Consider the following 15,666-nt stretch of genomic DNA (forward strand, 5'->3'; position numbering starts at 1 on the left):
CAACAAAGAGCAGAGTTGTAGATGGCCATGGATAGTCAGATTGAGTTCCAACGAGACCTTTTGGGCACAAATGGGTCACAGATGCAACAAAGACTTCTTGGCACCTAGGCCTACCCATTGTGGGGAATATGTGAGATACTTGCGGGACTCACAAGGAGAGATTCAGACCGAGCCAAATAAGATGAGTATTGCATTAGCTTTTTATCGAGTACTGCTTTCTGTAGAGGCCTCCTCTCCACAGAGAGATGTTGCACAACAGAAAGTTTGGGAGTGCATGCCCAGACTTATCATCACAGATGATGTGTGTTTCTCACTGGATGCAACCTTCTCAAAAGATGAGCTCAGACATGCATTGCAAACTCTTTCAAAAGGAAAATGCCCAAATGATGGGCCTCCACTGCTTATGTTGGTCTTATGCCCACCTTTTGGGATAAGGTGGAGAAGACCATATGTGAAAAAGCGGGGCATTGCACCTCTACACCACATCGCGTGTAAAGCAACAATGAACGCGTCCCCAATATGATCCTAAAATTGTATAAAAAAGGATGGGGAGAGACCGTCATCTCCCTTGGATCTACATATAAAATCTTAGCTAAGGCATTGTGTATGAGGTTACAGCCTAATCTTCAAAGGGATAGTCAAGACACGCAACATGGGTTCCTCCAAGCAAGGAGTATATTTGATAACATCTTTTCATTTTGGGAAGGTGTAGAATGGGCTAAATCTAGCCAGCAACCCCTTGCCATCCTCCTAGACTTTGAAAAGGCATATAATAGAGTGGATCGGTACTTCTTGGAGGGCGTGATGGCACATATGGGGTTTTGCTAGGACTGGATCAGAGGAGTCTCATGCCTGTATTGGGAGGCTCATAGCACATTTTTAGCATTCGGGGAAACGTGGTGAGCATTTTCATGTTTCCCGCTCGGTGTGGCATAGATGCCCCCCTAGCTCCCTAACTATACCTGTCACCATTTGGCCACCCAATTGGTCCACCCGTGCTTTTTTATCATGTATGTACATTGGACTGGTGTCCATGGCAGTTGTATATGCCGGGGATTGATGCCACTCGTGTGATACTGTGGACTTGGTTTTCCGTTGGGACTTGTGCCTCCGTGTACATGCCCGGAAATGCTTGGTGGATTGGTGTTCCATTGGGTCTGATACCTCGTGTACTTGCCTGGACAACGTCTATTTTGGTATAGTCTCATGAACGTGGATTGTCCATACCAATGCTGCATTGCATAGCATCTTTATGTGCTTGCTTGCAATTGAAATTGCATGCTATTTTCATGCTTGCTTGACCAATGTGTCGTTCCGGATAAGGGGACGCCCACCCGCGAACTATGCGTGTGAAACTGTATGCTGACATGGTTATGTGGCATGTGACAGGTGGTAAGTATTGGTCATAAACCTAGCCTTAGGAGTTAGCACTAATTTATAAGTGAGTCTGTACACACTTCATTAACTTTTGGGCGACCAAAACTCACTTATAAATTATGACCATCCCGATGTTCACAAAAACTGATGTCCCGAGGTGGACATAACCCAAACCCACTGTCCACCCAGACCTTATCCCCTTTGTACAAAGGGAGTAACCAGCCATGTGTCCACTCTAGCTTGCTCCACAAAGCACCTCCCTGCCACCTACACTGGACAACTCACCACCTCACTCTTCCTCCTCTCTCTAGAGATTGGCGCCTCTTTCATGAGGGCTGTTGGGCTGCATTTTCTGCACTTTTCTCCTTCCCAACTCCATTTCCAAGCTTGCTAAGGTGTTTCTCAAGCTTCCAAGAGTGTTTCCGGATGCTAATCACTCTCCTACACACTCCCAATGACTGAAATTCAGCAAAACAGCTCTCTTTATTGCTGTAATTTCTGGTCTGAAAACCCTAATTTCAGCCCTCCTTTCTCAAGTTGAACCATAGGGAAAGCTTTTCCAAGGTTCCCTTCATCCTCTTTAAGACTTTTGTCGCGAAGAAATGCGACAAATCGAAGATCTCTTCACTCCAAGGACTTCCATCGCGAAAACTTCCGCTGTCATCGACTCTACTTGCAATTGGTAAGCTTTAATGCTTAAATATGGAAGCAAGTAGCAGGAGGGAGGAACCGGATTACAAGATCACATACCCTGTGTAGTATTCTCTTGTCCTACGTGCTCTCTTGCAGATTGTTGCTACCATGTGTTGGTGGAACAATAGAGAGCAGATGGTAGGGAACATGTGCACTTGAGAGGGTAGTGTGGATTGCAAGTCTACATCGACAACCACTTGTTTGCAATACTGTATTCATATGCATTGGTATGGAAATCTGGTCAGAAATGCCCATGACACTATGTACTTGATTCTCCCAAGATCAATATACTTTAGCAGGAGGGAGGGGTCGACCGTTCCGGCTCATTGTGTGTCTCTTGTCAATTCAACAATTTACTTCTTGTATTTGAGCAACTGTCCAATCAAATCTTAGTGTATTTGAGTGTATTGATTAGCATTGTGTTCAACCAAGTTACAATACCTCATAGTAACAAAGGCTATGAGCAAGTTCATTTATGCTACCCCAGGAGTCTCGGGCCTCAGTTTGCCCCTCCGTACAGAGGAAGAGTTATTGGACTCTGCATAGACAGCTAGCAGATGATACTGCGATGTTTTTGGGGGGTCTCACATGCATGTGTTTGCGCCTTTCAAACAACCTTGGAAGTGTTTTCTTTTGGAACAGAAGCCACCATTAATTGGCACAAGTCTGTGGGATTTTGGATCAGTGATTCTCCGCAGGTAGATCAAGGTTTGGATGTGGGGTTCACTTGGATTGAGAGAGGATGCACTGCCAGACACCTTGGTTGCCACGTAGGTATTGACATCTCCCCAACACAACAGTTTACACGTGTTTATGAGCATTACACTTCAGAGCACTGGAGTAGCAGGAAGCTTGATTTGGAATTTAAATGCCTTGGTGGTTAACCAAGTGTTTCTAGGCACTGCTTTGTTTATCACTTCTTGTTGGGTTCTTCATAGCCGAAATTTTCTTTGGTCACGATTAGATGACACAGTACACACCAGGGCTAGATTTGCTTGGGAAACTATTATCTTGCCCAAGCAAGAAGGGAAATTGAAAATCCAAGACCCAGAGGTGCAGTGTAAGCCATTGCTTTGTAAGATTATTGTCACAGGATTTCTTCTTGACATTGAGCCATGGAAGGAATTTCCCATGCAGCAAGTTGTGAGGTGTACTCCAGTTAGGGGAGGTGAATGGATATACAGCCCACGTTTTGACTTCTCAAAGCATCTCCCTTCTTCAAGGTTAGATCCCTTCTTCAAGCTTGGGATCGCATGAGGAGGTTCTTGGTTCACATACATCCGCAGTAAGCTCAAGAGGCTAAGTGCAATGACTTGATCTTGGATGAGTATGGTAGATCTCTTGGGGCAGCTACACATACTCAGTGGGCTGGCTGGGAGACTCTTCCCCATAGTGTTCGATTGGAAGAGGCTTAAAAGCTTCACGGAGGACTACAGAGGGGTGCCAGCACAGCATTTGAGGGGCACTTGTCAAGAGGATTATGCAAATTGATGCTACCATACCCGTCCCATGTCACTCTATAGTCACAGGGAATGGCCATTCTCAATCCTTTCCGTCCCCGTTCCCCGTCTCCATTTCGCGTCCCATGTGACTATGGGGTGTGGAGAGTCCCTACACTTAGACCTCATTGGGAGGCTCCCTTTTTGAAGAAGAAGAAGAAGTGGGGGGGGGGAGAGAGAGAGAGACAGAGAGAAAGAAAGATATATTAACGTCTACGAGAGGCCAAAGTCGGCCTATGAGTTCTACTAACATCTACGAAAGACCTAAGAGTAAGACTAAAAGTGTACAATATTCCATCAAGTGAAAAAGAAAGAAAAATTTATTAAGCATCTACCAAAGACCCAATGGACCTATGAGACCAAAGTGATAGTTTTGTGATACAACACAAAACTATCTCACTTGAGTGATACAAAAAATGTCCATGGAAATCTCATCATGGAATGCAAGGAACATGAAACATGAGAGGAGCATCAACCCCCAATAGGTGGCATACCACTCTCCAATATGTCAAGCGTAGGGCTAATAAGTATGCTAGACAGGTCCCCCTCAACTACGTCACATGAAAAGGTATCTCGATGGTGGAGTATGTCCTCAATCTGGAGCTGATGAGTGGATTGTGGTTATCATGCAAGGGAGGCGTGGGCGCGAGGCACGCTAGAGTGCATGCTTGGTCCGAGGTAACTCCTCGTGGGTCCCCAATAGCCAGAGTTGGGTCCATGAGATCCACTGTGTGGGTGTCCTTCTATTGGGTCCGGAAGAAGCTGTTGATGGTTGGCTGGCAAGGCAAGCAGCCACATGGATGGGGCTGAAGCTCTCTCAAGAAAATATCCGTGTCTACAGAGCTCCGGTAGGAAGAGCCCTAGGCAGCACTGGTCTAGGAAGTCAATGATCCTAGAAAGTGGGCCAAACACTTCATGCAACAAACAATAAAAACTCCCGCATATAGTATACTCGGTAGCAACATATGCAATTCTCCTCCGTCTCAACCTCTGTGTGGCATAATCGGCACATCCTCTCCTCCCTAGGTCTCCATATGAGCTCCCCGTCTCAAAAGATGCACTTAGCTCTCCCTGTCTCCACTCTTAAGGTGGTGGGATGAAACCCGAATCTGGCCAATCGCAATCTGCATGGCATGGTACATGTGAACGCTCTGGATATATCAAACCTCAGTGAGCCTAAGGAAGTGATATCAATAGAAGTGCATCTTCAGTGGAAGCTCCGAAGCTGTGATCCATGTACAGTGGGTGTAGCAGCTGAGAAGATCTAATAATCCGGTTGGTGTTTTCATGAGAGAGCTAGAGAAAAGGGGAGTCCAAACTGTACTGACGGGGTAAGAGCTGGTCCATGCGGAGCTCACATCATGAGAACCAAGTGGAAACTCGGGCGTACCATACTCCAAGGTGGCCTTCGAGTGCTAGCTGACTCGAGGACCCTATGGCAAGCCTCAGGTACTTGTGGGGATCAATCTCCCTGATCTGAAGGAGGTATGTGACTTTCTGGAAGAGTACATCCACTACCATCGGGCTGCAGCAAAGTCTCGATAATGTCGTGTGGGAGTGATGGTTTGCTACAGATCATACGGGAGAACATCATGACCAGGGGCCTCTTAACTCCATAGTTACCACGGAACGGGAACGTTCCGGGAACGTCGGATGCTAGAACGGGAGCGGGAGCGAGAACGGGAGCGGATCGGGAACGTCGCGGAACGCCATGTCATATGACATGTCAGCATATGACACAAAAAAATGTAACTTTATGTATACGGATAGCCAAATATGCTTCCTAATATTTGCTCCCCCAAGACATGAACATACATTTCTGCAAGCAAAACACACCCCCCCAAAAAAAAAAAAAAAATTTGCAGAACGTTCTGACGTTCCGGGAACGTGCCTTCGCCCGGAACGGCGTTCCGGCGTTCCAGGAAGGCGGAACGACGTTCCGTGGTAACTATGCTTAACTCACTGCCAATCCTCATTAGATAAATCTGGCCCCCAAAAATCTGCTCCACACATCACGGCTGGTGTGACGAGGGTGTCATAAACCCAACCCCCATCCTGGGCTCCAAGAAAAGAGCTTAGAAGCACTGCCCCTCAAGTAAGCTCAAGGCTGCTTATCCCCATGTCACTCTCGCACGTGCTGCAGCAACCATGGTTAAACGTGGACCAGTGAAAGTGAAACCAAGGTAGACATAGGATGACACAGTCTCCCCATGATCCCCTCTATATATGAAGCTCAATTTGGAGAATGCATCCCCATTCACCTACATTGTACAATGATCAAGTGACAAGCAATCTCAAAAGGTGCTTTTCCACTGGGTGAATGCACCACAATATTGTCAGCAAATTCAACTAACGGGAAGTACTTTTCCAAAGCTGTTTTTTGTTCAGCCACATAACATTTCAAAAGATCAAGCACTACTAAATTTACAATTTCACTCTGTCCACCATAGGTCTGTGGGTGGTATGCGGATGAAAAATTCAACTTGGTGCCCATGTTACCAAATAGTGATCGTCAAAATAAGCTTGTAGACCCAAGATCTCTATCCCCAACAATTGATTTAGGCATTCCATGGTGTTTGAAAATCTAGGAAAGACAATCTCGCCATGTGACTTGGCTTGATATTCTCTCACACATATAAAGTAAGCTTGCTTGCTAAATCTGTCAACAATAATCCAAATGGCGCCATTGCCATAAGTAGATTTGGGCAAATCCATAATAACATCCATGGCAATGCTTTCCCATGGCTCATGGGTTATAGGCAAGGGTTGCAAGAGACCAGGTGTTTTATGCCTATCAAGCTTAACCTTCTGACATTCTCTGCATTCACGTACATACTGCTCAATGTTCTTTTGCAAAGTAGGCCGAAAGAAATATCTTTCCAAAGCCTAAAGTAGGCAGAATCCCACTGTGTCCTAAATAGGGAGGAGTATGGGACTCTTCCATGACCTTTTGCCTCAAACTTTTAACCACACAAATGTGGTTTTGCATATACACATAACCATCCTTCAAAGAGTATGATGGGGCTGTATGACCAGCATTTAAATCAGCCCACTTGATTTTAAAATCATCATCATTTTCGTATATTCAAGGCATAGAAACATTAATTTTTGGCCTTCTAGACAAAGCATCAACCACTACATTCTTCTTTCCAAGTGTATGCATAATCTAGAAATGAAACATGGAAAGAAAATTTGCCCATCTCATATACTTTCTTGAAATCATTGGTTGTGGGAGGAAATGCCCATGATTCTAATGATCCATTTTAACAATAAAATCGGCACCTAATAAGTAGTGCTTCCAAATTTTAAGGGCATGGATCATTGAAAGCATCTCTTTCTCATCAATAACAACATATGTGAGTTCCACATTTTGCAACCTCTACTCTCGAAAGCAATGGCATGTCTCTCTTGATTCAAGACTCCTCCAATGCAGTCTCTGCATGCATCATATTCTATTACAAAAGGTTTGGAGAGATTAGGCACAATAAGCATAGGCCCTTGACTGATTGCATTTTTCCAACTTTTGGAAAGCCACAATCTGAGGTTCAACCCATGTAGATTTTACTCTCTTCTTCACAAGATCATGCAAAGGTGCTGCCAACGAGGCAAAGTGTCTTATAGTAAGAGCATAACCGAAGAAAACTCCTGACTTCATGCAAAGAAGTCAAATTTGGCCAATTTAAAATGGCTTGGATCTTTGCAGGATCCATTCGCATGCCATCTTTTGACACAATATGTCCCAAATACTGAATTTCAACGAGGAAAAACTCACTCTTTTTGAATAGTTGGTGTCTACGAAGCTCCTCAAAGAAAATGGCCAAATGTTTCCTAGGTTCTTCATCAGTATTTGAAAATACTAGAATGTCATCAAAGAACACACCAATGAACTTTCAGTGAGGTCTAAATATACAGTACATCATCCTTTTATATGTGGCAGGTACATTTGTGAGACCAAATGGCATGACCAGAAATTCATACAATCCAAAAGTGGTCCTAAAAGCAGTTTTGTGCACATCCTCGAGTAGCACTCAGATCTGATGATAACCACTCTTGAGGTCAATTCTACTAAAGCATGCTGCACCTTCCCATTTATCTAGAATATCGTCAATCCTCGGAATTGGAAACCGAATCTTGATGGTTACCTTGTTTAATGCTCTATAGTCATCTTATTTGCATATGCGAGGTGCTGAAAACAGTGATAAGGGCAAGAGTGTGATGCATGAGTCATGCATACTCGTCTCCCATCATGGAGAATTTCAATAGGTTACTTCACATATGCACAATGATCGAGACTCACATACAGAGAGTCACTCTCGGCATGTGGAAAGGAAAAGAGAGAGATCTCTTGCTAAAGAACGTGTTGTTTCACCTGTTTTTTCTAAAAGGCTTCATACTTTCAAGGCATTTGAGTGTGATGCATGAGTCATGCATACTCGTCTCCCATCATGGAGAATTTCAAGAGGTTACTTCACATACGCACAATGATCGAGACTCACATACAGAGAGCCACTCTCGGCATGTGGAAAGGAAAAGAGAGAGATCTCCTCCTAAAGAACGTGTTGTTTCACCTGTTTTTTCTAAAAGGCTTCATACTTTCAAGGCATTTGACACCTACAATGGCGAGAGAGAGACATTAGTAAGGGAGTTGCATTTGTCCGACAATTTAAGGTTACTTTTACTGATGGTGACTATATAGAGACGTCTATGCTAGGTCATGTGGGAATGCATCTCAAAGACACTGCATGTGATTGGTGGATGGCCCTGCTGCCAAATGATGGACTGATTTCAAATCTCAGTTTTATGAGGAATTTTTGCCTCCTAACTTTGAGAAGGAAGTTCTTAAAGAATGGGACTTGCTTGTCCAATGGAAACATGAATTTGTTAATGCATATGCTGACAAGTTCATTGGGGTAATGCTTAAAGTTACTCCCTTCTTGAAGATACAGAAGAGAAGAAGATGCGGAAGTTTGAGTCTGGTTCATATCTTGCCATTCAAAAGAGCCTTACACTCTATACAAATAGTACTCTTAGGCACATGATGCACTTAGCCATCATTGCGGAGGAGTTTCACGAGAATGGGACCCCTCGTAAACAAGAATTCAGCCAATACATGGCCATATACATGCACAAGGTTTAATCTTAAGCCTAGGAAATTAGAGATTTGTGACACTGTCCTAGGGCCATACATCCCTCTCTCTCTGAAAAGAACTGAGCTCTGTTTCTAGCACCGATCCATATAGCTTGGCCAATGTGTGGCCAATCATGATCGTCATGTAGTTATTGGGGTGAAGTGCATCTCTCGCTTTGAGGATGGGGATGATCGTGTTAGTGGACCAGGAAGGTGGGAATCCCTCACACATGGCTTTATTGAACATGTAGGCTAGTAAGGGCGCAAGTGTGTGATCGGCATGGGAGATGTACTCGATGTTGAGTCACTCATGATCCGGTGCTCGCCCATTAGGTAGAATACGAATAGCGGAGAGCGCAAAAGACCCAAAGGGTCTATGAGACCAAGAGTAATACATGTGCTCTATAGGCAACTGTCTGCCAACAAAACATGAAAGAAAGAACCTAACCAACCATCCTACTCCATGCCAGAGTGCAATGCTGTGATGAAGTCCACCTCCTTTGGCCACTCTCTCCAGAGTATGTCGTGGATCTGCATCTGACAGGTTGAAGGTTCAGAATCCAGATCTCTCGGAAAGGTGATGTCTAGCTCTTAGAAGGGGATTGGGCTCTTTAAACTCCACGGGTGTGGGGCGAGAGGAGCACGTGCTCTAGTATGGCAATGGCCTATGTAATCCCTCTGTTCATGTAGGGATGAGTGGCCTGCTCTGTTGCACACTGAGGCTGTGTGTGTGTGTGTGTGTGTGTGTGTGTGTGTGTGTGTCTAGTATCGAGAGGGAGAGAGATCGCGACTGTCTGAGAGCTGCCCGTGCAGCGCCGCCTTCTGCCCTTTGCTGCCTCTGCAGCGCCAGCCGTGTGCCGCCGGTTGTCTGCACTCTCTGTTCGCCTATCCAGCCTCTCGTCGTCTCTCCTATTTCAAGCACCTACTGTCAGCCCTCTTGCGGTGTGTCCTCCTTTCTTCCAGGTGCGACTGTGCGTGTGTGTGTGTGTGTGTGTGTGTGCACGCGCCTGGTTTTTATCGCCGGGACTGTCCTGCCTCGTGCCCCTTGCTGCACGATTCAGTCTTTCCCTGCCATACTTTTCCCATAACTCTATAGTGTCCTTTTTGCAGTTTTTCTCTGCCGCTTTCTTGCACTTTTTCTGCATTACTGTTCTATTCCACTTTCTTTCTTGCCTTCGTAACCTCACAGCCACCTTCTGTCAATATCAGCCCTTTCCTTTTCACAGCCTTTCCCTTTCCGTGGTTCTATCAATGGCTTCAGCCTTAGATGTTTGTACATATGCCCGAAAAGAAAGATCTGCAGATGCTAAGCGCCGCCTATCAGAACCGGCTTTACAAGATGATGCATTTACGTTGGAAGCTCAGTATGTGTTTGATACCCTTAAGGATGACTTTCAGCAGTCACGACAGGAATGGGGCAGTCACGACAGGAATGGGGCAAACCGATTCCAGAGGTCACCTACAAATTGAAGTTGCCGTCCCTGGTAAACCCTCTCAGAAAGTTGTCTCAAACTGCGGTTATAATATTCTTTTCGGGAAGAATCCCTGCGGCCAGCGATGTCGCGCAGTGGATTAAGTCCATCCTTGGAGGATGCTTTGTAGAGGGAGTGTATTTTGCTTCCAGAGGCTTTTATGAGGTGCATTTATCAGATGCTTCATGCAAGCAGAGGCTTCTTGAGTTCTCTCCCCTGTTTTATGGGAGGCAAATGGTACATGCTATGCCCTGGTCCCCAAACAAGGACTATCAAAGTCTTATACTGCATCACTGCCCTGTATGGGTTGAGGTTGCAAACTTCCCGGACTATATGCGTGAAGAGTTGCCTGGCCTGCCTGCTTCCTTGGGACAGGTCATTTGTCCACCACGCCCCATGGGAAACCGTAACAGGTTCTGCATTCTCTGGGACACTGACATACCTACTCCTCCTTCTATTGCGGTGGAAGTTAAGGGAGTGCAATTGGGCAAAAAGTATTTTGAATTGAAGTGGGGTGTGTTTGCAGGTGCTTGTTTTGCCTGTCACAAGTTTGGGCATCTAGCCTCTGAATGCCCAATGGTTCTGCATCAGCCCCCCCCCCCAAAATGCCTTGCCGCCCCAGACACGGGAAAAGAATGAGAATTTGCAAGTCAAGACAGCAAATACAAATGAAGCAAAGAATGCAAAATCAGTCAATCAAATGCCCGCACTTCCAGGAAAAGGAAAAGATGAAGGGAAAGAGAAGATGAAGGAAACTGTGGGGATTGATCAGGACGGTTTTAAACAACCCAAGAAGGTGGTTGTATTGAAGCAACGCCCCCTTCAATCTCGTCAATGGGATGCTTCTTCTCCCGCACCAGGACAAACTTCTACTTCAACCTCTGCTCCTATCCTTCAAAATTGGGTGGGCGTACTGAAAAAGGGCATTCCCATATGTGATTCAGAAGAAGAGGAAAATGCTATGTCTTTCATGGGCAATGAAGGCATGCAGCCTATGCAGGCAGAGGCCTAGCCTCTCTGATGTATGGTTCTTATCCTCACACTCTGCTGTACATACCTTTTCATGCTTCAAACACTTAAGTGCTTTACATACAATGTACAGAGCCTCTGCAATGTCTCAAAGTGGACGCTTTTCTGGATTTATGTACATAAAATGCAGCCAGATATTGTTTGTTTGCAAGAGCATAATCAACACTCCATGGCTGGACAACATCGTTTTTTGCACGGTTATGATATATATTATGCTGGTACTGCTACCTATTCAGGTGTATGCATACTGGTTAGACATGAATTGCAGCCTCAGTTGGCCTTCAATGACAATAGTGGCAGATGGATAGTAATACAATGCAATGTTAATGGTGATATTTTTGAGTTTGCATCAGTCTATGCCCCCCAGACCTCTGCCATGAGGGCTTCTTTGTGGGATTCTTTATGCAGATATCCATGGAGATCCAATGCATTCATCTGTGGGGATTTTAATAATTCCCCTCTGCCTAGAGATAATACCACTTCACGATCTCATATGCTATCATTGGAAAGGCACAAATGGGATGACATGCTTCTTTCTGTGCAGGCTGAAGATTTATGGATACTTCTCCAAGGGTCAGTCCCTAGATATACTTTTCATCATAATGCACTTATTACGTATTGGGCAAGGCTTGACAGATGGTATCTGTTTTATCCACAACAATTTGCAAATTTTAGCCCTCATCTCCTTATAGATTTCTCATTGGGCTTGTCAGATCATGCTCCATTGTGGATGAATTTGCAGCTTGGCATGCCTCTGGATGATTTGCCATTTCTCTCCAGTAGACTATTGCATGTTAATCCGGCATATTTTCAACATCACAATTTTCAGCAAATGATTAGATTGGCCATTCATCCTTTGCCAGTTCATGCCCAGGAGGACATGAATTATGCTTGGGACAGCTTCGTCTCTCGTATTCAGAATGTCATTAGGGAGTATGGCAAATGGCATATGACAAAATGGAGGAATGAGGTTAAATGGGCAAAAAGGACAGCACAACATTTGACTGAATTTTCTCAGTTGAAGCCACTCTCTGATTCAGAAAAGGATTCCCTTTCACATGCACTATTTAAACTTGCTGTTAATTATCAGAGGAAATTGCACAAATGGCAGATTAGGGCAAGAATGAAGCCCCTCTTGGATAAGGGCTGCTCTTCAAAATCCTTTTTCCAGGGCTTGCATGCTACTCGAAATAAAAATTCATGTCTAAGGGTTAGGAAACTGGATGGCTCTTGGACTCACTCTTTCTCTGATCTCCAAGACGAATGTCACAATTATTTCCAGAAATTGTTTTCTGCTCCTGGTTCCCCATCTAATCAAGTGACTGATGCCAGGACTGAATTTCTTCAATATGTTTCTGGAATAGTTGAAATGGATGATGCTCTTACCTTGGAAAGGCCTTTTACTGACACAGAACTTGATAATGCGTTGTTCCACCTCAGCAAATACAAGTCCCCTGGCTGGGATGGCCTCACAGTGGAATTTTATATTTCTTTTTGGGATGATTTGAAAGAGGTCCTTTTGCAAATGATCAATGTGGCCTGGAAAGAAAATCAGTTGCCGCACTCTTGGAAGCATGGTATAGTCAAGCTTGTCTCCAAAAAACATCTGTGTGATCATATATCAGATTGGAGGCCTATTACTTTGATGCCTGTACTTTACAAACTTATTGCCAAAATGATTGTACATAGGCTTCACAGGATATTGCATGCAGGACTTCATCCTCATCAGTATGGTTTTGTGCCGCGAAGACAAATCCATGACAATATATCCAATGCCTTGACTGCAATTGAATATGCTAAGTATTCGCATCAAGATGTGCTTATATTGCAGGTGGATATTGCCAAGGCATTTGACAATGTTCAATGGGATTTCATCTCTCAGATCATGACAAAGTTGGGGTTTGGTCCCAAGATGGCAAATGCTGTTTACTGGCTTTATTCTGGCTCTACTGCTCAGTGCATTCTTGGGCGCCATCTGTCTCGGTCATGGATATTGGGTCGATCAGTTAGACAGGGCTGCCCTCTCAGTGCTCTCTTCTATGCCATTGCGACCCATCCTCTTTTGATGTATCTTGATCATCTTACAAACACAGGACAGATGACTGGTCTCAAAATCCCAAGAGCTACATTCTTTTTGGCACAAGCATATGCTGATGATTCCTTCTTCATGCCACAGAATTCTCCTCAGGAACTTCGCATGCTTATGGCCACTCTTTCTTTATATGGGTTGGCAGCGGGATTGCATGTCAATTTTGAAAAATCTAAATTACTCCCCCTGAAACAATGTGACTGGCATTCTATTCTTTGGCCGGGTCAGGTGGTGCATTCCAGAGATATTGTCAAGCATTTGGGATATCCCATAGGATGGCATATCACCAGAAAGCAGCAGTTAAAATGGATTTTCCAAAGACTTCAACATAAACTGGAATACTGGAAGATTTCTACTTGGCCTCTTCATGTCAGGCTCAGAATAGTACAATCCATTGTGATGTCTTATGTCCAGTTCTATTTGCCCTTGCTGCATTGGTCCTCCAGGGATATTTCAGCCTTTATGTCTCAAGCTATGGAGATATTATGGAAGACAAAAACTGCTGTGAAAGCATTGAGACTGATGAAGATGGAAATGGTGTGCTCCCCAAGGATGCATGGTGGACTTAATGTCCTCAATATAAAATATCATGTACTTGCAAGGAAGGCTACAATGTTGCATACTTTTTTCCGTCAAGCAGCCATGGACTTGTATGTTGGCATCCATGTGTGTCAACATGGGGACTTCTGCTTATGGTCATTGGATTACGGATCATTGGGAGGTTGTGATTGGGAGATTTGTAGGGAGGATACCTGGTTGTCCTTTCTCTACTGCCCTCATACTTGACTGGAAACAAGTTCTCTCTAAGGTCAAATGGGCTCCTGATAATTGCTTGGAGACAAACTCGATGAGGAAAGAAAGTATTCATTGGAGTGCCATCTTTGACACTCCACTGGCTTTACAGGAACCTGTTCGGGCATACAATCTTATGAAATTGGGAATTAGGTACGTACATGATGTGGTAGATGATCGGGGATATGTCTTATCCTTTCCCCAGGCCACTACTTCCTATGCATTGGGAATGCATCATAGGTTGATATGGAAGAAAATTGCTGATTTATTGCATCCCTTTTTACCTATTCCACCCGTGGCTGACACAGACAGGCTTCTGGATTGGCAATTGCAACCATCTGCTACATGCATTCATCCTGTTCCCCTTCCTGCCTTAACCTCCATCAAAGCCTACAGGCTTCTTCAGCCTGCCCCATGGATTCATCAACATGCTAATTCTCTGTGGCATATAAAGAAGCCCCTCTCATGGTGGAGAAAGAATCTCCGAATGTTGTGGAAGTGTAAAATGCCATTGAAACAAAGACTTTTTCTTTGGAGATCTTTGACAGGTACATTGTCAGTGGGGGTCATACTTGCTAAACGTCACATTGCACCTTCCACATGTCTAAGATGTCAGGCTCCCTCAGAGACTGTTCTTCATCTACTCTGGCACTGCCCTTGTTCCAGGATCCTCCTCAGGAGAATTTCAGATTTTCTTCGGCTCCGTTTCCCTAGTCACAATTTTGGGAAACATTTCTGGCTTTTTGGCAGATATATGCGGTCCTTGTCCCAATACTCACTATTTCTCTCTTGGGTGAGATATTGGGCTCTTTGGACAATCTGGAGTGAGCATTATTTGGCATACTTGGGTCGGCAGAATCACCAGTCATATGAATCCTTCAGAGCCTCATTGCGGCAATCCTTATATGATGCCTGCCATGAGGGTGATATGGATGCTTCTTGTTTAGAGCTTTTCTCTTTATGTTTCTGACATTTGGGATACTCTCCGCTTCGGAGACTTCCCATCTTGTAAATTTATGAGCATATAAATATACTGCACTGGATATTACAAAAAAAAAAAGTGTGTGTGAATTTTTTTCTTAGACTGCCTCAGTGTGCAACAGAGTAGGCCACTCATCCCTACATGGACACAGAGAGAGGAGAGAAACCTCCGTTGAAAACCCCAGTAGTCATTTTCTCTCCCATGCATTGGTGTATGTTTGTATATGAATCAGAAAGCAGGCATTGAAAAGAGGTGTTGATGGTCTTTGAAATAGTCAAGTCACCCACCTAATACAACGATTTTGAAAAGCTTTATATGGCAGTGTACAAGAACATTCCTGACGACGTGTCTTTCAAATAAAATCAAAACAAAGATTGAATGTTATTCAAGGAAAAAAAACCTTAAAATTGGACAGCCTGGTGACTCCACCCAACGAGGGAAGAAATCCTTCAGGAATGGCCGTTCTAGATTCCCGAGCCTATTTGCAAAATGCCGAAACTAAGCACAACCAAAAAAAACACAAAAACAAAAACAAAACCAATCTGTTATAATCTTGTAGAAACCATAAGCCAAACTGTAAAAGCACCCATACCGTTCACATCACT

At 44.3% G+C, this 15,666-nt stretch overlaps 1 protein-coding gene across 1 annotated transcript in view; it reads right to left on the minus strand.

Annotated features, from left to right (window-relative positions):
- TAF2 (TBP-associated factor 2) overlaps nt 1–15,666 on the minus strand; it is a 172,530-nt gene that overhangs the window by 51,713 nt on the left and 105,151 nt on the right. Inside the window, exon 12 of the mRNA XM_086803702.1 lies at nt 15,462–15,559. Coding sequence (XP_086659828.1) covers nt 15,462–15,559 — 98 coding nt within the window. The remainder of the gene's footprint in view (nt 1–15,461; nt 15,560–15,666) is intronic.

Source organism: Cibotium barometz, chromosome 1 (genome assembly GCF_041138505.1).
Source record: "Cibotium barometz isolate CiBa-2024 chromosome 1, ASM4113850v1, whole genome shotgun sequence".
NCBI classification, from domain to species: Eukaryota; Viridiplantae; Streptophyta; class Polypodiopsida; order Cyatheales; family Cibotiaceae; genus Cibotium; species Cibotium barometz.